We start from the raw sequence: 22,433 nt of genomic DNA on the forward strand, positions 1-22,433 counted from the left end.
CCTCGGAACCAAAATCTGGTTTTGTTTCCTTGTCAAACTTTGTCACCTCTGGGATTTCTGCAGATTCAGTTAATAATAATAATAATAATAATAATAATAATAATAATAATAATTAATCTCATTTTAAAGTTTTCTTTAGAAAGAAAAAAAATCATCCTCTAGTTTAGGAGTTTCTGCACAAATAAAACCAAAACTTTGTTCTGAAATGAATGAAAGTCCAGAAAACCTTCAGCAAGCCTGTTGAGCAGCTGATTAACGGCCTGCAGGTGGATGAAGACCTTCGCTCAGAGGTCGGACCTTCATCTTTCTTTCTCATCCCACCGGAAGCCGCGATCACTGCCGCCTCTCATGACTCATTCCCACAACAAAACAGCAGGACGACTCGCCGAGAACCACGTGATTCTCCAGAAACCCTGAACAGCATTTACAGAGAGTCACGGTGAGTCACAACATCCGGTTTCCTCTCCAAAATAAAAGCTCAGAACAGGGACCTCTGGCTGCAGTATTTCTTTCTGGCCAGCGGGGGCGCCGGTGAGCGGAGATGACAGGCTGATATGAAGGAGGAAATTTATTTAGAAAAACTTTTTACAAAGAACTTCAGAATATTGGAGCTCAAATTACAACATTAAATAAAAACATTAAAGATGTTTTTGGTCCCTAAGAACATGAAATATTTATGATATTTATGTTTGAAGAGGTGAAGAAACATCGAGGATTCACTCTGAGTACGGAGAGCTCATCTGGAAACAGAAAGAAAACAAACTTATTCTCAGAGAAATAAAAACACATCAGAAACTGAACACTCTTTTCTTTCTATTTCTTCTGACTAAATTAATTTAGGTTATAAATCAATATGAAAGTAATTATGTGTGTATTCTGAAGGCCATGCGTCTCATTTTCTATTCATTTGATTGTTTTTCACCCCTTTAAGACTTTAAATTACCGTAATGCACCATGTATGAGTTTTAAATGAGTAAAAATTAATTAATTAAAAACAAAGACAGATTCTTACATAAATGCTTTTAAAAGCTTCTCAGCTTCTTTGCTGTAATTTGGTTAAAACGGACAGGAACCACAGAGGTTATTATTTATTGATATTATCAGTTATTAACTGATAAATCAGCTTCTTTAAAGTTTTTATGATTTCAATTTTTAGGACATAAAGAGGAAAAATATGAACTCTGACATATTGGAAGAATAAATAATAGAAATAATCAAATGAATAAATCTTCCACTGAAGCTCTATTAAAATGATTTAAAACAGTCCTGTGAAGATAAGACTACATGGCCACTGGGGGGCGATGTGGTGGCGTCTATCGCCCTGGGCCCCCTCTGCTCTGGACAAACCCCTGGAGAACGCGGCGCGTGGAAACTCACGGTGTCGATGTCGAAGCACAGGTGCTCACTGAGCATGTCGAACTCTCCGGGCGTCATGGGCGGCTCTGGAGACGGGCAGGAGCGCGGCGTGGAGCTGGCTTCTGATCTGGATCACAGAACGGGAGACATTTCACTGTAAAGGCCTCAAACCGGATCAGAAACAAGATTCCTCCTCAAACCGGATCAGAAACAAGATTCCTCCTCAAACCGGATCAGAAACAAGATTCCTCCTCAAACTGTTACCAACATCGGTTCGTTTAGAGCAGGGATGTCAAACTCATTTTGGTTCTGGGCCAAATCCAGATCATGAAGGCTCTTAAAGGGCCGGTTGTGCCAGAAAGTGTTGATAAAATCTGATCACAAACTGCTAAAATATCAATGAATCCTTAAAATTAAATATTATTATTAAACATCTTTTCAGTCCCTCCAGGATTTCATGATTCTTTTTGTGATGTTTGCAATAAAAATCAAAGTGTTTGTGTTTCTAATTTGGAAATATTGATGCTTATTTATGACGTAAATGTGACTTTTTATCACTCGCTGTATAGATCATGGACTATAATCTGACATCATTTAAGGCTGAGGCAGCTGATTAGTACAAGTAAAGGTTTTGACAATTTTTGAGAAAAATCTGCAATAAAGTCCTAATTATGTTTTAGTGCAAAATTATCGTGAATTTCCATAATAATTCTCAGGAAACTGGAGGGACTGACTTATATAATTTGGCAGTAAACCGATTTAAAAACTGCATTGATTTGATTGAAACATAATATTTAAGCACACTTAGTGTTTAATCTAGAATCTAGAGGGCCACATAAACAGTTACAGCGGGCCAGATTTGGCCCATGGGCCTTGAGTTTTACACATTTAGAGAGATAAAACGGAGCGAGAGCTTCAGCTACAACCATGTAGCCTGTAGCTTAGCCGCTAAAGTGCAGCTAATGAGAGTTGTGGCCATTTCTGTGGAGGACTCACCGCAGCTCGGAGATGGGGATCAGAGTTGATGGGATGTACGGATAGACTGAGAACACAGAGAGGTCAAAGGTCAGAGCTGAAGATTCATGGCGACATAAAAACATCAATGCTAATGGGCTATAGCACCATGGTATTTAGCATAAGCTAATTTTGGTTGATTTACTGAAGTTGTTTATCTTGTAGGAACGTTGTTCCATGATGTTGGTTGGTTGTTCGTTTATATTTTCTGAAAATCAGTTTCCTTGATTTATCAGAAATCTAATCCTCCAAAGGGAAACTGCTCAAGCTGCCACAAGGCTGGGCTGGTAAAACACTGACTACTCAGAGGTACTCCACCTAACCCCAATCAAAGCAAGCCTGTATGAACTCAAAGGTTGGTGTCTTGCCTTTGCTGGGCTGGCTGTTGTAGAGCCGTCCGAAGGCCTCGTCTTTGGGAATGTCGGGATACAGGAACTTGAGCGGGTTTTCCGGAACGCCGCCGTTTGAGATCACCTTGTAGTCGCGTATAATGTCAGCGAAGGGGAGCGCGCTCAGCCGGTTCTTGGTGTACGGCTCCACAGAGTTGAACTTTACGTCCCCTGTTGGATAAAGTGACAGTTAATAAGACAACAGAAGAAGAAAACTGGCAGCTAATCAGGAAGTGGAACCACAAATCACTGAGCTGTCTTCAGTTTCTCAGGCGTTTCATTGGATGCTGGCAGCTAATCAGCTATTCTGAGCAAACTTAGCGCTTTAATGTTCATTAAAGTTAGCTTCTATTAATTACTATGCTGCTAAAACAATTATCTTCCACTAAATACTATGTTGGTTTAACACTTTAGCATTAGTTTTCACTAACGATGATATTAGTTTAGCGCTGCAGCATTTGCTTCAACTAATTATTATGTTAGCTTAGCATTTTAGGATTAGCATCTACAAATTACCATGTTAATATAGAGCTTTAGCATTAGCTTCCATTAAATACTATGTTGGTTTAGTGCATTAGCAGAGCAGTAATTTTCCCAATATATATTTTTAAAATTATTGCTCAATCTTATGTATTCAAATATGACAAATAATGTTTTGGAAATGTAAAGATGCTAAGGTGCAGGCTCCCAGTTGCAACATTTTTTAGAAAAGTAATTTTTTAATGGATCTGACCCAGAACTTTGTCAAAACCATCTGACAAAAATAAATATAAAAGCATTTATGAATGACCCTATTAGAGATATTTTTACTCAGTTTTACAGACAAATGCTTTTCAAGAAACAAAAGAAATATTATTTAAAACAAAAAATAACAAAGTCCATCTGACAGAGTTAACACAGAACTGAAGGTTTTGACAAACCAGTGAGTAAAAAGAAAAACTTGATACATGTGAAGTAATGCAATTTATGTAAAATACATTAAAATGAACTAACTGCACATTTAAGTGAGATTTGTCAACATTATCACTGAAAGAGTCACAATGTCAGTTAAAAACTGATGGAGTTGACAAAATGCCAAACTACCTCAATTTATACGATGTTATTCTGAAAGAGGCCATATTGTAGCTCATCAGGTCCATCAAATCTTTACCGAAATTAAACATTTAGTTCACAAAAATTCATAAAAGTTTTGTAAATTGTCAGTTATGGTGTTGACACAATATGGTTGTGACGAACAAGTTAGGAATTAAACAGAAGAAAAAACTAAATAACATAAGCTAACTAGAGCTGCTAGCCCTGTTAGCAAGGGAAGAGAAAGGAAGAGGTCCTGGGGTCCTCACAAGTCCTGATGCCCCAAATAATGCCTGATTTATTTTACATTCTTTTTATGTCTGACGATGTTGACAAAAACTTGGGACAAATTTCAATGGAGTTGGAAAATATATAAAAATGATTTTTAATTCAATTTATTGATACTTTTATAATTATTTATTTGAATACTTATACTTATTGTCATATTATATTATCTTAGTATTCCTTTAATTGTTTTAAACTATTATAATGTATTGAGTTTTGCTCCAGGACAAGGGATTTTACAGACACCATCCACCTACTACAATGTTTAAAATAAAAAATATTCAGCAAACTCCAGGAAAACATACATTATTGTTGTTCACATGGCCCAGGTTAGTTTAGTCAGATATTTGAAAAAATATATATTTTGTGTATATTTTATTCAAATGTTGTGCTTTGTCCATAGGAAATGTTTTATCACTGAGAGCTAACTTCTATGACTAGTACTTTATGGTTTAGCTAGCAGTGCTAGCCACTGCTGAAGCTAAGAAAACCTCAAGGCCAAGAAAGGTTTGGATGCTGACAGTGAAATCCTGTAACTTTGTGTGTTTATATTTGTGTGTGTGTGTGTGTGTGTGTGTGTGTGCTTATATTTGTGTCGGGGTGTGTGTGTGTGTTTATATGTGTGTGTGTGCTTATATTTGTGTCGGGGTGTGTGTGTGTGTTTATATTTGTGTGTGTGTGTTGGCCTCTCCGCCCACCGCTGTCGCTGTGCTCCACCCAGGTGAAGGTGATTCCTCCCAGGTGACTCTCGCTGAAGCGCAGCAGGAAGGTGCCGGGCTCGCGGTCCTTCAGCAGAGCGCGCTCCATCTCTTTGCTCACAAAGCCCATGATGAAGCTGCAGACAGAAAATCACCTTCATCACTTCTCCTTCTGCCTCCAGGCTTTTACTGTAGAAACTATTGTTCCAGCTGTGAAGCTGCAGTGCGTTTTGCTCTGCGCCACTTCTCTGTACGGCCCGAACAATAAAACAAAGCAGAAACAATCTGGGCAAATTACAGGAAGCTGCAGTTCCTCAGCTCAGATTAAATTGCCTTTAAAAGCTCCTGCTGTAAGATGAAGACAGAAAACAGAATAAAAAATCTGAAGCCAGCTGGTTTCATAAACATCACAGCGATCTGATAAAGGTTTTACACCACTGAGGTTTTTCACTGTTCCAGCCACAAACCTCTGTTTTTATCTACGTAACCGACCAGCACAAAGTGGAGAGAATCCAGGAAATGATTCCTGATTTTCACTGTCCTGAACACACCAGAAAGAAACCTGGCGGTGGCAGCATCATGCTGTGGGAAGCAGGCCAGGGTAAAGTTAAATCCTGACAGGTAAACTTGTTAGAAGCTGCAGGGTTCAGGTTCACTTATGATGGGATAGTTTAGAACATGGGTCAGGATGGCCTAGTCAAAGTCCAGACGTGAGTCCAGATGGGATTCTGTAGGAAGACTTGAAACCTGATTTTCTCAGATGTTTTCCATCTGATCTGTCTGAGCTGAGATGTTTAGAAACACAGAATAAACTCAGAGGAATTAAAAAATCTAATTTTTCTGATTTTTTTTCCACAGCTCAGCAGAAACTGAGCAGAACTTTGTGTTGAAAATATCTGTAACATCTGGAGAAGAGTTTAATGTGAAAATGATCTGGAAACATGAATACTTTATCAAAGTTATGAAAAACTTCCTTCTTGTTTTGGGCCTCAGGTGAATCTTGAAGATCCTCATTTTACTGAAAGAGGGAAACATTTTCTCCTTTCTGTTCCTTAAAGCTTCATTAAAACCACTAAAGAATGTGATGGAGGCTCCGTCAGGCTCCGGCAGGCTGACTGAGGCGTTGGGGTCTTACTTCTCGTTCCAGACCGGCAGCAGGTGCTTCTTGATGAGCTCCAGGATGGAATCCAGCCACATCCAGAAACTGAAAGGCTTTCCAGGAATGTTCTCCTGTGGAGGACGGAGAGCAGAAGGAGTGACCGAGGGAAGAACTGCACACTGAGGTCACACTGAGGTCACACTGAGGTCAGTCTGAGGTCACTGTGAGGTCAATCTGAGGTCACATTGAGGTCACATTGAGGTCAGTCTGAGGTCACTGTGAGGTCGTTACCTTAGCAAACTTGGACCAGGAGACTTGGTAATCCCCACATGAGGCGTGCTGACCTGCAGAAACACAGAAAACAGCAGAAATGTCAGTAGATTAAAATCTGTCCTAGTTTTGTTTTCTCATATTTAGTAGTTTATTTATTAGGATGAGCAGAGTGTCGTCTGCATAGAGTGAAATAAAACCAGAGAAACCGACTCAGAGCAGAAGCTGTTTGGCGCGACAGAGAGAATTATCCTCCATCTTTAAACTGTAGTTTGTAACTTTTATAAAAAATATATTTTTACATTTTTGTTAAAGTTGTGACAGTTTGTTATGAGACAGATAATCTGTGAAAAAGTCGAACATTTCCTCTTTCTTCCAGCGCTAACTAGAAACAACCAATCAGAGCCAGGGGGCGGGGCTGAGCGCTGTCAATCATCCTCTGTTTGTGAATGGTAAATCTAGTTAGCATAGGGGCCGATGACAGTGGATAAACAGTTTTCCTGTAACGGTAAGTTGTTTCTCCACCATTGGCGCATTTAGCAATGAGTACATGAGGATGATTAGCAGCGCTAAGCCCTGCCTCCTGGCTCTGATTGGTTGTTTTTGTTGCATTTTCTCAGTCGGTAAAGCAGCTCAGGCAGGTCAATCTGTTCTCGGATGCGTTTAGCCGTTGCTGTAGCTTTAGCCGCTCCCGGCTCCAGGCGCCTACCCAGCAGCTTTTCGCCCAGCATGTCCAGCTGCTCCTTGTTGAGGCCGCGGCCGGCGAAGGTGGAGAACTGCCAGCTGAGAACCTCAGACAGCTGGCTCCAGCTGGCGCGGGGCGGGTTCCCGAAAAAGCCCAGGTTCTGTACGGAAACACGAGTCAGCAAAACCAAACCGATGGCTACGGCAGGCTGGTTTAGCATTAAATTCACTACACTTACATCCCTGACTACATTTTAACATCAGATTTATCAGTCAGCTTCAGTTTAAGCCGTCTGCAGTAAATGACTAGCTGGTTAGTTTTTTGGCTAAAGTTTTGAGCAGCTGATCGTTTCACCCGCGGCTCGTCGGTCAGCAGGTTGTACCACATGACGGAGGCCCAGCCGCCCGGCAGCTGGCTCACGTTGGAGATCACCACCAGCGGCAGCGAACACGTCTGGGGAGAGGAGAGCAGAAATGAGCGACAGCAGCAGCCGGCGTGTGGCGATGGAAACGACCTCTGACCTCCAGGTCGACGGCGAGGCCCTGCACGGTGAAGCAGGCCTCGAAGCTCAGCGAGTGAAGCTCCTCCGTCACAGAGAGCAGGCCCTGAAAGACACCAGCCATCAGAATCCAACCGAGTCCAAACTGCAACCAATCAGAGCCAGAAGGCGGGGCTTAACGCTGTCAGTCACACTCGTGTACTGGCTGCTAAATGTGCTAACGCTGGAGAAACACCATACTGTTACAGGAAAACCAGTTAGTGATGATGCTAACTAGTCTTAGCATTCACAACGTGCTATGCTAGATGCAGCGTAGCAGAGTTATTGACAGCACTAAGCCCCGCCCCCAGGCTCTCATTGGTTGTTTCTAGTTAGCACTGGGAGAAAGCAGAGGAGCTAAATCTTTCAGATAGTTTCAACAAATATGTTAAAATCTATTTCATAAAAGTTACATTCTGCAGATAATAACTCTGACTTTCACCTTAAAGTCGGATTTAATCCAACTTTAAAGTCTGATTGGTCGAGTAATTTACTAAACTCAACCAAATAGATTCAATTTTTATATATTTTTATTTTCCAAATGAACAGAAGGAATTTACAAACTGGATGGATTTTTTTTAATGAGGCAAACGGTCTAAACATCGCTTCCCTTCAAAATTTAACTTGTTTTATTAAAATCCTGCATTCTCAGTTTATTAATGATAAGATAAAAATATATATATAAATATGTGTGTAACAAGGTTTTATTTTATTTTATAATCAATTCTTCAAATTGATTATATTTGGTCAAACTGTACAGTACGTTTCGCTGTGCGGTTACCGTAGCAACCGGTAACTTTCGGCTCCTCCCCTTTTTAACAGTCGATCAGCTCTCTGCATGTATCTGAACATATTTCTGATCAGTTTAACTACAAACAGCGTCTCTGTGGTGCTTTGTATGATTTTAGCTGTAATTTTCTGCTTGTCTGACTATCCTGAGTTTTACAAACACTGGATAAACTTTCTTTTACTGAGGGAAACATTTCCTTCAAACTGTTCTAGATTTTTGTGGCGTTAGTGCTTTAGTAGTGATCCTTTCTGCCCTGCGGATGTTTGATGTGTCTGAAGTCTGGTCACCTCGTTGCCCTTGGTGCCGTTGCTGTACTTCTTCTCTTTCAGCTGCTGTAAAACACAAACTCTGTCAACTTCCAGGCAGCGTTGCAGCAACCTGCGTTGCTCAGCAGTGAAAGTTTCCTACCAGGTGTCTGAACTCGACAGAGAGGCAGCCGTTGGAGTAATCCTCGATGTCCATCACTTTAGTGTTGTTGGTGAGGATGAAGAACTGTCGACTTCTGAGGAGCAAACGGGACGGAGTCCGACTCAGATTCCACCGAAACGCAGACAGAAAACTTCACGCAAAAAAAAGTTCTACAAAAAACTTGGAATGTTCCAGAAATGTCCGGTGTTTCTTCTGGAACGTTTCTGAAATTAATCTCCAAATGTTATTTATAGCGAATTTTCAGCGTTTGAAACTCTTTTTCTATCATTTTTTGAGCAATTTAGAAATTTCATCCTTTTTTTCTCCGTTTGTAACGGACCTCATCAGAATCCCATCAGAACTTTTTGAACTTTCTCCGTCAGTAAGGAGGAATCTGGATTATTTCCTATGAGTTTCTGCTGAGGCATCTGAACGTCTCATCACAGCATTTCAACCAGGTCAGGACTTTGACTAGGCCACAGCAGCACGTGATCCTTTTGTTTTCCAGCCTCTGTGTTTGGAACCGTTCACACTGCAGTCTGACCCCATTTAATGAGCAGCAGGAACGATGCAAAAGAAAATCTGATTTCAGTAAAAAAAATTAGATTTGAGATCAAAACCTGCTGTGTGAAGGTGGTCATAATGTTCTGCTGCAAACTGACCGGTATGTTGCTGTTTTATAACTGTAACAACATGAAAATGTAGCTTCATGTTTAGCGTTTTTTATCTGAGAAGTCAGACTCACACTCTGCCGGCCGGAAGATCCCTGCAGAGACGACGACACAGGAATTACTCCTCAGGTTAACGTCGAATTAATATTTATTTTATTCATATTAAAAACCGTTTCATACTTATCAAATGTTGTTTTCACTTTTAGCTGATAATCCACTTCAGGAAGTTTGACCAAAAGTCTGAAAGGAGGAGAAGAGATTAGCTGTTTATCTTTCATTATGACGGCAGTGGGAACGATGGACGGCTGCTGGGCTTCAGTTACCGGACTTTGGTGGTGAACTGGACTCCGGTCTTGATGATCAGAGGTTTCTGTGGGTGTGTGGGCATGCAGGGCTGCTTCTCCACCACAAAGGAGCTGAAACCAAACCGTGGTCACTGCCATGGACCCAATATGATCATATATTCATTATAAATTCATGTTATTTCAGCCGGGCCCCGGAGACGGGCCGGGCCCCGGAGACGGGCCGGGCTCACCTCTTGATCAGGTGGTAGATCAGGTATTTGACTCGTTCCTCCATCTGAGGCTTCTGCAGCGGGATGGGGTCGCTCTCATACGTCACCTTCACCACCAGTTCTCCCAGTTTGTCCAGCTGCCGTTTAATCTGGAAGAGGCTCTGTGCCGTCAGAGTGAACCTGAGGGAGCAGGAGGGTCAAAGGGTCAAAGGGTCAGAGCCGTTTGACCCCAACAGAAGGAGGTCAAACTCTTTAAAAAACTGTTCAACGTTCATGTGATATTTATCGTTTTACAGTTTCACCAATAGAAACATGACTCACCTATTTTACTTTACATAGAATGAAAAACATAGAAGCTAAAACTGCTAATCATGCTAGCTAATGCTAACCTAGCGTAGCCACATGTATCTTCCGGTTGCTAATATCTGAGTTACCTTTACAACATTTAGTTTTCCAGTCATTCTGTTTTGAGATTCAATTTATCACTTAATATTTATATGAATAATAAAATACTTGATGCTAACATGCTAACATAGCCTAGCTTAGAGAGAATATCGCAGGTTTAATTTAATATTCACAATATTTTCTGTGAACTTAAGGAGATTCCTAAATAAACTAAACAGTGTTGTATGAAAAAAAGATTAAAAACTTATAATTTATCACTCATTTATTTTTTTACTATTTCCCTTGTAGCAGATAAAAAAATACTACTTCATAATATCACATTAATAATAATAATATCACATTAATAATAATAATAATATCACATTATTCAGGTATTATTGACTTTTTTGTTGTACAATTTTTTACTTGTATCATTACAAGTTTTTATTACATTATTATGACTATTGTGGTAATAGGAGTTTATTCTCATCATTGCGATTTTTCTCAAATTATTACAACTTTTCTCATGACTTTATTTTTGTGATGTAATCATTTTTCTCTAACTGTCGTATCTAGATGATGTCATCGCTGATATTTTCCATTCATTTAGCTAAAACTGAGCAGTAAACGTATTTGTGTCGCTAAGGTTTGTGTTTATAAGGCTGATTATTTATTAAATCAGTTATTAGTGTAAATATTTAGCAGGATGTTGCTGCAGCTCCTCACCAGCTCTGCAGCTGCTCCAGCCCCGTCAGCAGCGGCCCACCGATGGCGGCGATCTGCTGCCGGCGTTTCCAGTCCTGCAGCTCCGGTCGCAGCTGAGAGGTCATGAGGTCGTCGATCTCTTTGATCACTACATCCATTTTTGACAGGATCTCCTGAAAACCAGAGGAGGAAGGAAGAAGGACGAGTTTACGGCTGTAGATGTTGGAGCTGCTGAGGTTTGGTGTCTCTGCTCACCTTCCGTTTGAAGTCCAGCCTGTTGAGCATTTCCTGCAGTCGAGTGATTCCCTGTTTGATCATCTCTGACGTTCTGTCTGCCGATTCTGGAAAATCAAACACGTGAATATTCAGCGTTTCCTTCCAGCCGATCCTCAACGCGGCGCTCACCTCGTGACTGAAGCGTCTTGTAGCAGAAATCGAAATCGTCCTGCATGTCCTCGATGTTTTTCACCGCCTGGTCCATCAGCTGCAGACAAACATTTAGTTTTTATCACAGCTGATGCGTCGCAGCCCGTTTGGCTCCAGCTGTGCTCAGCTACCTGGACGCTGTTTCTGATGATGCTCACTCGGTTGTCCATGTTCTTCTGCCTCTCGAAGGCCACAGAGTTCTGCAGCGACTGCTCCAGCGCGCCCTGCAGAAAACCCGGCCGGCCAAACTGAGCTCATATGTCTTCATTTTACAATCATTCATCACTGAAAACTGCAGCATCAGAGAAACAGCAGCATCAGAGAAACAGCAGCATCAGAGAAAACAGCAGCATCAGAGAAAACAGCAGCATCAGAGAAAACTGCAACATCAGAGAAACAGCAGCATCAGAGAAAACAGCAGCATCAGAGAAAACTGCAACATCAGAGAAAACTGCAACATCAGAGAAAACTGCAGCATCAGAGAAAACTGCAACATCAGAGAAAACTGCAACATCAGAGAAAACTGCAACATCAGAGAAAACTGCAGCATCAGAGAAACAGCAGCATCAGAGAAAACAGCAGCATCAGAGAAAACTGCAACATCAGAGAAAACTGCAGCATCAGAGAAAACTGCAGCATCAGAGAAAACTGCAGCATCAGAGAAAACTGCAGCATCAGAGAAACAGCAGCATCAGAGAAAACTGCAGCATCAGAGAAAACAGCAGCATCAGAGAAACAGCAGCATCAGAGAAAACTGCAGCATCAGAGAAAACTGCAACATCAGAGAAAACTGCAACATCAGAGATTAACGCAGCAGCAGAGAAAACTGCAGCATCACAGAAAACAGCAGCATCAGAGATTAACGCAGCAGCAGCAGCAGCAGCATCAGCAGCAGCATCAGACTCCGTCACCTGTTCCTGTGTGCAGGTGGTGGCCAGGATCCGCCGCTCCTCCCGCAGGCAGGTGGAGATGACTCGGGCCATTCCTGTGGGGTTGGTGGTGTATTTCCTCTGGAGCCACAAACACAAACAGCAACGTGTTTCAGGTTAGAGCAAAACATTTTGAATAAAACCAGATGAGGAAGTTATTTAATCGTTTCCACATAAACCGGTTCAGTATTGTTCTGTTTCCTCTGTTATTCAGAATATTGTTATGCAACAACAATCACAAAACAGAAACTCGTCACGCTTTCCATCCATGATGAATGAGTTCATCCTTTACCCACAATGCACTGCTATAGTACAGTAGACTGAAGTCCTATTAGAGTTAATTATACAAAATTAGCAACAGCAAAACTCAACATGATGAACTCAAACCTCGAGTTCATCATGATGGTTTATTATTGGTTTAGCGTTTAGCTCCTCTGTTCATGTAGCGCGTTAGCTTCCGCTACATATCATGTTGGTTTATCGCTTTAGCATTCAATGAATTTTGACTTTATATGGAAACAGAAAACTCACTAAATCAGAAAAGGTCATTTAATTCAACAGTTTGAAGATGGAGAACTTCAAGATCTTGAATCTGACAGCATGAACTTTAAAAATAAACTTCAGAACTTCAGTCTTTTTTAACAAATCAAAATGAATTATGGTTCCATATTCCAAGTAAAATATTTTCATATCTGGGTTAGTTTATTTCTAAGATGTGACTTGGATGTTAAAAAAATGCCTGTTAAACTTTCCTTCTTTCACCAGCAAGTTTTATTATATTGGAGATTCATCTATAAACACACAATACTCCCTAAGGAATTTCTGCTACATAAAAATGAATAATAAATCCATCTTTACACATAATTGGCTGGAACAAGGTGTTTGGTCTGTGATGCATTTATTAAATAATGGAGGGATTCAGTGTTAAATATAACCTGCAAATTAATAAAAGTGAATTTTCAAAAAATATTAGAGCTTTTCCACAAAATATTTTATGCACAGCTAAATGTCTTTATGAGAACCATGTTTACAGAACCTCTGGTCTACCCGGACTTCTGATTAATGGACCCAATATCACAGGTAAAAAACTAAAAACTCAAAAATTAGAGAATGTTTTACTACTTTGTTTCCTTTGGTATCAAATCAAAATTTCATATCGCAAGTCTTCTCAAAGGTTCAAAGGGTAAAAATTAGAACAAATTATTTAAATCTTCCTTTTCCTCCAAAAGCTAAGGAAGTCCACTTTAAAATCTTTTTATCCCTCTAAGGAATCATCAGACTTGATTTGCTATTGATGATAAAACTTGTTTATTTTGTGATATCGAGTCGACTGAACATCTTTTCTATTAATGTGTTTATTGCAAAGCTTTCTGTTATGATGTTCATCACTGGCTTTTCCCTAAAACTCCAAACTTACCTGAATTTTCTAAGAAAGACATTATTTATGGGAAAAGAAATTTGAAAGGCTACTAAATGTAAGAATTATCATGGGCAAGTTTTTCATTCACAAATGTTGTTTTCTTCAAGCAAAACCTTTTTTCCCATTTTTCACAGGGAGCTCTGCTGCCTCTTCTTATCCATAAAGTTCATGGACAAACAACCAGATGCAGAATCAACGATCTGAAGCTGCTGGAAACACTGATGGTGATTTTTGTTCTTTTTGTTTTGTGGTTTTGTCTCTTCTGTCTGTGTGGAAGCAGCCAGTCGACTTTTTCAGGTTTGAGCACATCTGATACTGATGCCATGTTTGTTGTATTTGATGTTATCAATACATTAAGAAAAACTGAAATATCTCCTCAGCATTAGCTTCTGCTAAATATCGTGTTATTCTTATGGCGTCCCATTTGAAGAAGCTCAGCTGTTTTTTCCTTCCATTCTTTACATAATGATGTTTTCCTGCTTTGGTCTTGACTGGATGTTTCTACGGTTCTCATTGGGCCTGAAGTTTCAGATACACTTTGCCTCAGATCAGACAGCATAAAGGAAGTCCAAATCTAGTAATATAGTATTTCCCCCTTATTAAACCGTTGCCATAGTTTCACCAACATCTGCTTGTGATTGGCTGATCGATCCTCTTCCAGTCACTACAGAGCTGAACTCTCAGGGTCAGATTATATATTTAAGTTACAAACTAATTTCATCAAAACTCTGAAGTTCTCACAAGGTTTTAATCTTGTAAACATTTTAGATTCTACAGCTACTAAAATCAGCTACATAAACATTTACAAATTAGGCTTGAGCAAATTTAGCCACCGCAAACTTTCCCACAGCCGTATTTTTACCACCATGAGCTTCTGCTTGACATTTACACCCAGAGCGAGGCGTTGGCCTGCCCATTCAGAAAAACCAGAACGTTTCTCTGCGGAAAATTCACCCACAGGCATGACGAAGCTTTCATCACCAGCGGAAAGTCAGAGATCCGATGCACACCTACACCGAGAGCAGAAGGTCTGCTCATTTCTCTGCTTCCAGCCTCAAGTGAAGACTTTCTTCCCTGTTCGCTTCTGGAGTTTATCTCTCACAACTTTCCTGCTAAAGAAACAGACTCAGCAAAAACCTCAAGGATGATTTCAAAACCAATCAAACGAAAAGCAAAACTAAGCTTCAAAGTCTGTTTTGGTCCTTGTGTTGCTTTAAATCTACAGAAACACAACAGCAGCAGAAAACCGCAAACGCCTCAGAGCTCAGGAGTTTCTGCTTCCTCTCGACATGATGTTTGCTTCGACACAAACATCGAGCTGACAGGAAGCCGCGGCGAGGCGCCACGGCCCGGTTCTGCAAAGGTGAAGAACTTTTCAAGAACAAAACATATGCGCTCATGTTTCTGACGTTTCCTCAACCAAAATGTCCTGCAGAACTCCTCAAGCAAACAGCATTTACTGCAAAAAATACTCTGAAGTACTGAGAAATACCGTGAAGTACTCGGCCTTCAGATGGATATTCAGAGCTGGATGTCTGGGATTAAGTTCATAAACATTTCCAGATCATTTGGAGGAGAACCCAGCCACACATTTAAAGCTCATTTCAAGCGAACATGAACTAGATTTTACTTCCTTTTCTCTCCTACAAGCTGTGCAGCAAACCCCATCCTGCTACTTCTGCTTACTGCCGGCGTGTTGCGGCTCCGAGCCACTGACCTGGTTCTGATGCCAGAACCGTTTCAGGAGGAATAAACTGGTTTCTGTACGGATGAGTAAACGTTTCATGGTGATGCTCATGAAAGTACTGGAAAACTTTTTCCTATCAGTGAAGACAGATTACCGTAAATCCAGGCAGAATTTGTTACCGCCCGGAAATCTGTACAAATGATTTAACGCTTCCAGCAGCTCATCTTCCTAAATATCAGTAAAAAAAACTAAAAATGAATCAGTTTTGGAGCTTCTTCCAGTGGTGAACACACTGCCGCTAATCTGCTAATAGCAGCACTAATTTTTCACTTAGTTTTTGCTAACTTTGAAAACAAAATTAGTGCTTTAAACTTTAGCACTAGCCTCCCCTAGTTATGTTTATTTAGAGCTTCAGCATTAGTTTTCATTAATTGCTATTGTTAGCTTCCACTAATTACTATGTTGGTTTAGTGTTTTAGTGTTAGCTTCCTCGCTGACATTGTCCGTTAGCATTAGCTGAAGTAATGTTTATGATTGGTGTTATAGGATTAGATAACAAACCTGTTAGCTAGCGTTGCTAGCAGCTGGCTCCTTACCTGTCCCTATTATCTTTCTATACTTTACTGCGCTAATAAACGGCTAGCCTTCTGTTTACCTTCAGAACCAGAGATTCTGGTCCGTTTTGACGGATCCGTCATCAATGATGAGAATCTAAAGTTCATGGAAAATCTATTTTAAAAATGCAAATTTTCATTTAATTGCTTTTTGTTTCTCTTTTTGAATAAAATAATCTGATGACCTGCGTGACGTCTGCTCTGGAGTTGAAGCTGAATTTTGTTTCTCTTCCTTCCAGGATGAGATTCATGTTTTTATTCTGCATGGAGAACTTCCTGTGGAGTGTGGTCATGAATAAGAGAACAAGCTGTAGTAAATAAGACCATTTCTGGTGATGATCTTAACGACTAGGAAAAGAAAAACTCAGAAACAGGAAGGAGAAATAAACGTGATGCTCCTGGAAACCAGGTAACTGAATTCCTGAGGTTTTAGGTGAAAATTCACCTTTTGAATGTAAAACCAGAAACAAAGCCGGCGTTGTTACCTGCAGCTGCTGCTGAATGATTTTCATGTTGTGTCTTTGCAGGAAGTTCTGCTCTTGAGATCGGACCTTCTCCAGCTGCGTCTGCAGGTTGGTGAACAGAACCGAAGCCATCGCCTCGTCGTTGACCGCAGAATCCCTGAAAACGGCCGAGACCGACCGGAAGAGCAGCGAGATTTACACAACGAGACTCTCCAGCTGGACATAATAGAGAGATTCATCTTATGGTTTAAATCATGTTGCAACTGGGAATGGATGCACTTTGACCCCGGAACGGCAAAAATCCAACTTCTGACTGATAAAAGTCATAATCACTGTGAATGTCAGTTCTACTGAGACTGATTTCAGTCTAAAAAGAGAGAAAAGGTTGATTTCTTTTAGGTTTGAGAGAAAGATGCACCAATAGTGAGGAGTTCAGGTAGGAGGGTGAAGTTAGCGTTAGCGGTGAAGTTAGCGGGAATCTGAGGATCAGGATGTTTGCAGATGACATTGTGATCTACATTGCTCTGTCAGCATTACAGTTAGCGCGGTTAGCTTAGCATGATGTGTTTGATTTTAGTTTGAGGTTTTCTTTTTGACAGAGTGCAGCGGTGACTGCTGGGTGCGGAAGGTCGCATTAAGGGGCTGAATTTGTGTTTTCCAGGCACCTGGTGCCATTTTACAGCATAATAAAACTGTTGGCTTCTGTTGCTATAAAATGCTATGAAATATGAATTACAAGAAACTTAACTTTGTAATTCAACACCTTGAAACTGTCATTAGATTGAGATATAAGTCTCATTAAAAGAAAAATTATGTTTTTAATGTGTTATAGTGAGAAATGTCCTCGTCATAAATAGTTTTATATGTTATTTTAATGACAAATTTTCTCATTAAGATATTTCAAATAAAATTCTTTTTTTTTTCCTTTTTTTTTCTCCGAAGAGTTTTTGCGGCGCTAGCGGCTCGTATTTTTTGCGACAGTAGGCAGACAGGAAGAAGGGCGAGGAGACGGGGGAGGACATGGGGCAAAGGTCGCTGGGACCGGGAGTCGAACCTGCGGCGTCCAAAAGTCACACACACATAATGAGACATAAAATTCATCCAGGTTATGAAAATGGGAAACATTTTATGGCAATAAATGGTTTAAAAGGCTCAAAAATGGCGGCCATCTGGAAAATTGGCGGTTATCATGAACTTGAAGTGGCTGATGGGAAAAATGAATGAAATGAAACCATGAACTACAGAATCATATTTAGAAATGAAGGTGAACGGGCGTGCCGTGGTGGTGTAGCGGTTAGCGCGACCCGTATTTGGAGGCCTTCAGTCCTCGACGCGGCCGTCGCGGGTTCGACTCCCGGACCCGGCGACATTTGCCGCATGTCTTCCCCGTTTCCTGTCAGCCCACTATGATATAAGGGACACTAGAGCCACAAAAAGACCCCCTGGAGGGGTAAAAAAAAAAGAAATGAAGGTGAACCAAAGACGACTGAATCCTTCAATAAAACCTTTCAAAGAAACTCGTTTGTTTTTCAGAATAAAAGTGACAGAAAATGTTTTAAAATCCAACATTAATGTTTGTAGCAGCTGCTGCGGCACATTAAACATAAGCCGTGGTGAACAGACAGGAAGTGATGTCAATGAGTGAAGCTTCAGGAAGTAATCTGATTACTCTGATAAAGCAGTAATCCTGCTGTTTTTTTGGTTAAAAAAATATAAACAATAAAACATACAAAAAGGACATCAAATACAAATCAATACCTAATGGAAAGAATACAGCAGTGAGTTTCATTGTTGACTGACAGTCACTAAACAGTAACAGTACAAATCCTGAGTTAAAAAGAGAAACTGCTGTAGGAACAAAGCAGAGCTGCTACCTGATATTCTATCTGTAACTAACTGTTATTGTTACTGTAACCTTTACTGTAACTGTTACTGTTACTATAACTTACTATAACTGTTACTCTATCTGTTACTGTTACTATAACTGTTACTGTAACTGTTACTCTATCTGATGAAGCCTAGGCGCAAATTCAAACTGGAAGACTTTCTAGCGACACCTTCAGCAACCGATCAGCGCACGTCACGCATCACCCTCGACCAATCAACGCCGGACCAAGCCATGTCACGCCCTATCATCATTCAAGCCCCAGCTGAAAAGGACCTTCATCCAAGGACCCCTGCGCTTTCCAGCCGAGCTCATCCCACCTCCACCCCATCTCCACCTCCACTCTCCTAGCTCTTCAAGGATGCATCCTTCATTGACCTCCACCACCAGTGTCGGGTCCCGGGGATGACGTTCCTATCAGCGTCGGGAACGCTCGTCCCAGCTTATCGCAATCACAGCTCGATGTCCTCTGCCAGGGCCCGAGCGCCAAAGACTTTAATTCATGCATGTCAATAAACTCTCTTAATCGCTTCTCTTTCTCCGTCTGAGTCTCTCCAGATTGAATTACTGTTACTGTATCTGTTACTGTTACTCTATCTGTAACTGTATCTGTTACTGTAACTGTATCTGTTACTGTAACTGTTACTGTAACTGTTACTGTTACTGTAACTGTTACTGTAACTGTTACTGTATCTGTTACTGTAACTGTTACTGTTACTGTATCTGTTACTGTAACTGTTACTGTAACTGTTACTGTTACTGTAACTGTTACTGTAACTGTTACTGTAACTGTTACTGTAACTGTAACTGTTACTGTAACTGTTACTGTAACTGTTACTGTATCTGTTACTGTAACTGTTACTGTAACTGTTACTGTATCTGTTACTGTAACTGTAACTGTTACTGTAACTGTTACTGTTACTGTAACTGTTACTGTAACTGTTACTGTAACTGTTACTGTATCTGTTACTGTAACTGTTACTGTATCTGTTACTGTAACTGTTACTGTAACTGTTACTGTAACTGTTACTGTAACTGTTACTGTTACTGTAACTGTAACTGTAACTGTAACTGTTACTGTATCTGTTACTGTAACTGTAACTGTTACTGTAACTGTTACTGTAACTGTAACTGTAACTGTTACTGTATCTGTTACTGTAACTGTAACTGTTACTGTAACTGTTACTGTAACTGTTACTGTTACTGTAACTGTTACTGTAACTGTAACTGTATCTGTTACTGTAACTGTTACTGTAACTGTTACTGTATCTGTTACTGTAACTGTAACTGTTACTGTAACTGTTACTGTAACTGTTACTGTTACTGTAACTGTTACTGTAACTGTTACTGTATCTGTTACTGTAACTGTAACTGTTACTGTAACTGTTACTGTAACTGTTACTGTTACTGTAACTGTTACTGTAACTGTTACTGTATCTGTTACTGTAACTGTTACTGTAACTGTTACTGTATCTGTTACTGTAACTGTAACTGTTACTGTTACTGTATCTGTTACTGTAACTGTTACTGTAACTGTTACTGTATCTGTTACTGTAACTGTTACTGTATCTGTTACTGTAACTGTTACTGTAACTGTTACTGTATCTGTTACTGTAACTGTAACTGTTACTGTAACTGTTACTGTAACTGTTACTGTAACTGTTACTGTAACTGTAACTGTTACTGTATCTGTTACTGTAACTGTTACTGTAACTGTTACTGTATCTGTTACTGTAACTGTAACTGTTACTGTAACTGTTACTGTAACTGTTACTGTTACTGTAACTGTTACTGTAACTGTTACTGTAACTGTTACTGTATCTGTTACTGTAACTGTTACTGTAACTGTTACTGTATCTGTTACTGTAACTGTTACTGTTACTGTAACTGTTACTGTAACTGTTACTGTTACTGTAACTGTTACTGTAACTGTAACTGTTACTGTAACTGTTACTGTAACTGTTACTGTAACTGTTACAGTAACAGTTACAGTTACAGTAACAGTTACAGTAACAGTTACAGTAACAGATACAGTTACAGTAACAGTTACAGTAACTGTTACTGTAACTGTTACTGTTACTGTAACTGTTACTGTAACTGTTACTGTAACTGTATCTGTTACTGTAACTGTTACTGTAACTGTTACTGTAACTGTAACTGTTACTGTAACTGTTACTGTAACTGTTACTGTTACTGTATCTGTTACTGTAACTGTTACTGTAACTGTTACTGTATCTGTTACTGTTACTGTTACTGTAACTGTAACTGTAACTGTTACTGTAACTGTTACTGTTACTGTAACTGTTACTGTAACTGTTACTGTTACTGTAACTGTTACTGTATCTGTTACTGTTACTGTAACTGTTACTGTTACTGTAACTGTTACTGTTACTGTAACTGTTACTGTAACTGTAACTGTATCTGTTACTGTAACTGTTTCTTTTCATACAGAGAAGTCTGAGCCGGAGGCCTGAAGGCAGAAACTGAACTCAGCATGTAAAATCTGAGATCCGTCAGCAAGGATGGCTTCAGTTTCCCTGATGATGTGTTTACTGACCAGTTCTGTAAGTGAGCTTTGTTCAACTCCAACAGAGGAGAGAAAAAGTCAATATGTGATCTATAAAATATCATCATTGCTGACTTATCAATGATGATCCTATTTTATATGACAGTAAAAATATTCAGAAAAAACCGAAACAAACTGTAATGTTTCATCACACTGCGGTTACTTTTAGAAAAACTACATTAAATTATCACAAAACCTGAAACCAAACTCTTAAAATATCAAAGTGAAAGTTTGATTTAGTTTCAGATTAAGTAAAAGTTATTTATAATATTTAGTCAAGATCAAATCACAGCTGCAAGAACAAATCGGTTGGTTTTGTTTCGTATCTTATTTTGTTTTTTTCGTTTTATAAAACTCACAAAACACAGATTAGCATGATTATTTATCAAGATTTTCTTCAGACTTAAATGATTTTCCCTTGTTTTGGTTCAACATCGGATCATTTTCTGACCCCATTAAAATAAACTGTAAATGAATCAGTTTGAGGAAAAAGATTCATATTTAAAAAAGGAATCTCTGTTTTTATTGTCTTTATTGTTTTATCTTCCTTTATCTATTGTTGTCTTTATATTGAACAAAGAAACAGAAAGAATCTGTTTTTGTCAAAGTCTGCTGGTAACGAAGAGAGAATGAAGATTTCACTAAAAACGACGTCGTTTTTCTCAGACTTTGCTGCTCAGTGAGGAAAATCTGTGAGAATATTCTGAATAGAAAATATTATTTAATGAATTTCCTGTTGGAGTTTCGCTCCTTAATTTTTATTAAGGAGGATCATGAATGTTTTACAGAAACTGCTCCGTTTATTAAACCTGACCACAGGTTTTACTCTCAGGTCAAATCAAACCAGACTAAACAGAAGGAAATGTTTTACTGTAAAATGTTTCTCTGTTTCTGGAGCAGGAATTTAAACTCGGCCTATTTCCAGTTAATGACATGATTACATGAAGCAGGAATCGCGGGAGGTTACAGGAATTTCATCTCTGAGGAAGATAATTAAATATTCTCAAAATGAAAGAACAAATTGGTGCTTCAAACCCGAATCCTCTCCAGATCATTTTATATTTACTGAAAAAAGTGAAATTATTCTCAAACTCGTGAGACTTTTTATCCATTTAATTTGATCCATTTCTTTACGTTTTAAGCAGACATGCTGCCATGTTCAGGTCCACGGTTGCAGTCAATGCATCAGAACCGACCCGAGTCGGACTCACCAGTCCTGGGACTCGATCCAGCCGGCCAGGCCCTGCCGGATGTCCATGGGGAAGTTGTCATCGTACAGGTAGTCCACCTGCTCCAGGAGCCTCATCTCCAGCTGCTGGACCTGCTTCCACTGGCTCATTCTGCTTCTGGCTCAGGGTCAGAGGTCACGGTCCGGGGGGCTCCTTCAGAAAGCTGGCTGTGCTGCTCTTCAGATGATCCTGGGTGTCAGAGCGCCGTTTCCCCGTCACTCCCTGCCAGCATGTGCGCCTGCTTCTGTCAGAGGTTTCAGTTTTACAGTGCGCTGCGTTCAGGAAGAGAGCTGATTTACTGGCGGCTGTCGCTCAGCAGGAAGCCGGCCCATCCCC

The 22,433-nt window shown here is 40.0% G+C and overlaps 1 protein-coding gene across 1 annotated transcript; it reads right to left on the reverse strand.

Annotated features, from left to right (window-relative positions):
• Window positions 1-550: 550 nt before the first annotated feature.
• Window positions 551-22,425, reverse strand: stat4 (signal transducer and activator of transcription 4). Its single transcript, XM_023336712.1, has 23 exons — window positions 22,080-22,425; window positions 16,439-16,574; window positions 12,215-12,313; window positions 11,435-11,527; window positions 11,283-11,361; window positions 11,133-11,218; window positions 10,899-11,050; window positions 9,810-9,968; window positions 9,598-9,690; window positions 9,455-9,514; window positions 9,349-9,369; window positions 8,604-8,697; window positions 8,483-8,527; window positions 7,389-7,472; window positions 7,222-7,320; window positions 6,892-7,027; window positions 6,204-6,256; window positions 5,949-6,043; window positions 4,814-4,950; window positions 2,739-2,930; window positions 2,353-2,398; window positions 1,378-1,483; window positions 551-740 (listed from the first exon to the last, which is right to left on the reverse strand). Exons 1-23 carry the CDS (start codon window positions 22,205-22,207, stop codon window positions 717-719), a joined length of 2,217 nt encoding a protein of 738 aa, XP_023192480.1. The 5' UTR covers window positions 22,208-22,425; the 3' UTR covers window positions 551-716.
• Window positions 22,426-22,433: the final 8 nt, after the last annotated feature.

The sequence above is a fragment of the Xiphophorus maculatus genome, chromosome 7 (genome assembly GCF_002775205.1).
Source record: "Xiphophorus maculatus strain JP 163 A chromosome 7, X_maculatus-5.0-male, whole genome shotgun sequence".
NCBI lineage: Eukaryota > Metazoa > Chordata > Actinopteri > Cyprinodontiformes > Poeciliidae > Xiphophorus > Xiphophorus maculatus.

What these genes read in the sequence shown, in the direction of transcription:
- stat4 (XM_023336712.1), bottom strand. Translation starts at nt 22,207, where the DNA reads ATGAGCCAGTGGAAGCAGGTCCAGCAGCTGGAGATGAGGCTCCTGGAG. An exon ending in CAGTTCACCACCAAAGTCCG is followed by an intron (nt 9,515 to 9,597) that starts GTAACTGAAGCC and finishes TCCTCCTTTCAG; the next exon opens with ACTTTTGGTCAAACTTCCTG. An exon ending in TGTGCTTCGACATCGACACC is followed by an intron (nt 741 to 1,377) that starts GTGAGTTTCCAC and finishes TTCTGTTTCCAG; the next exon opens with ATGAGCTCTCCGTACTCAGA.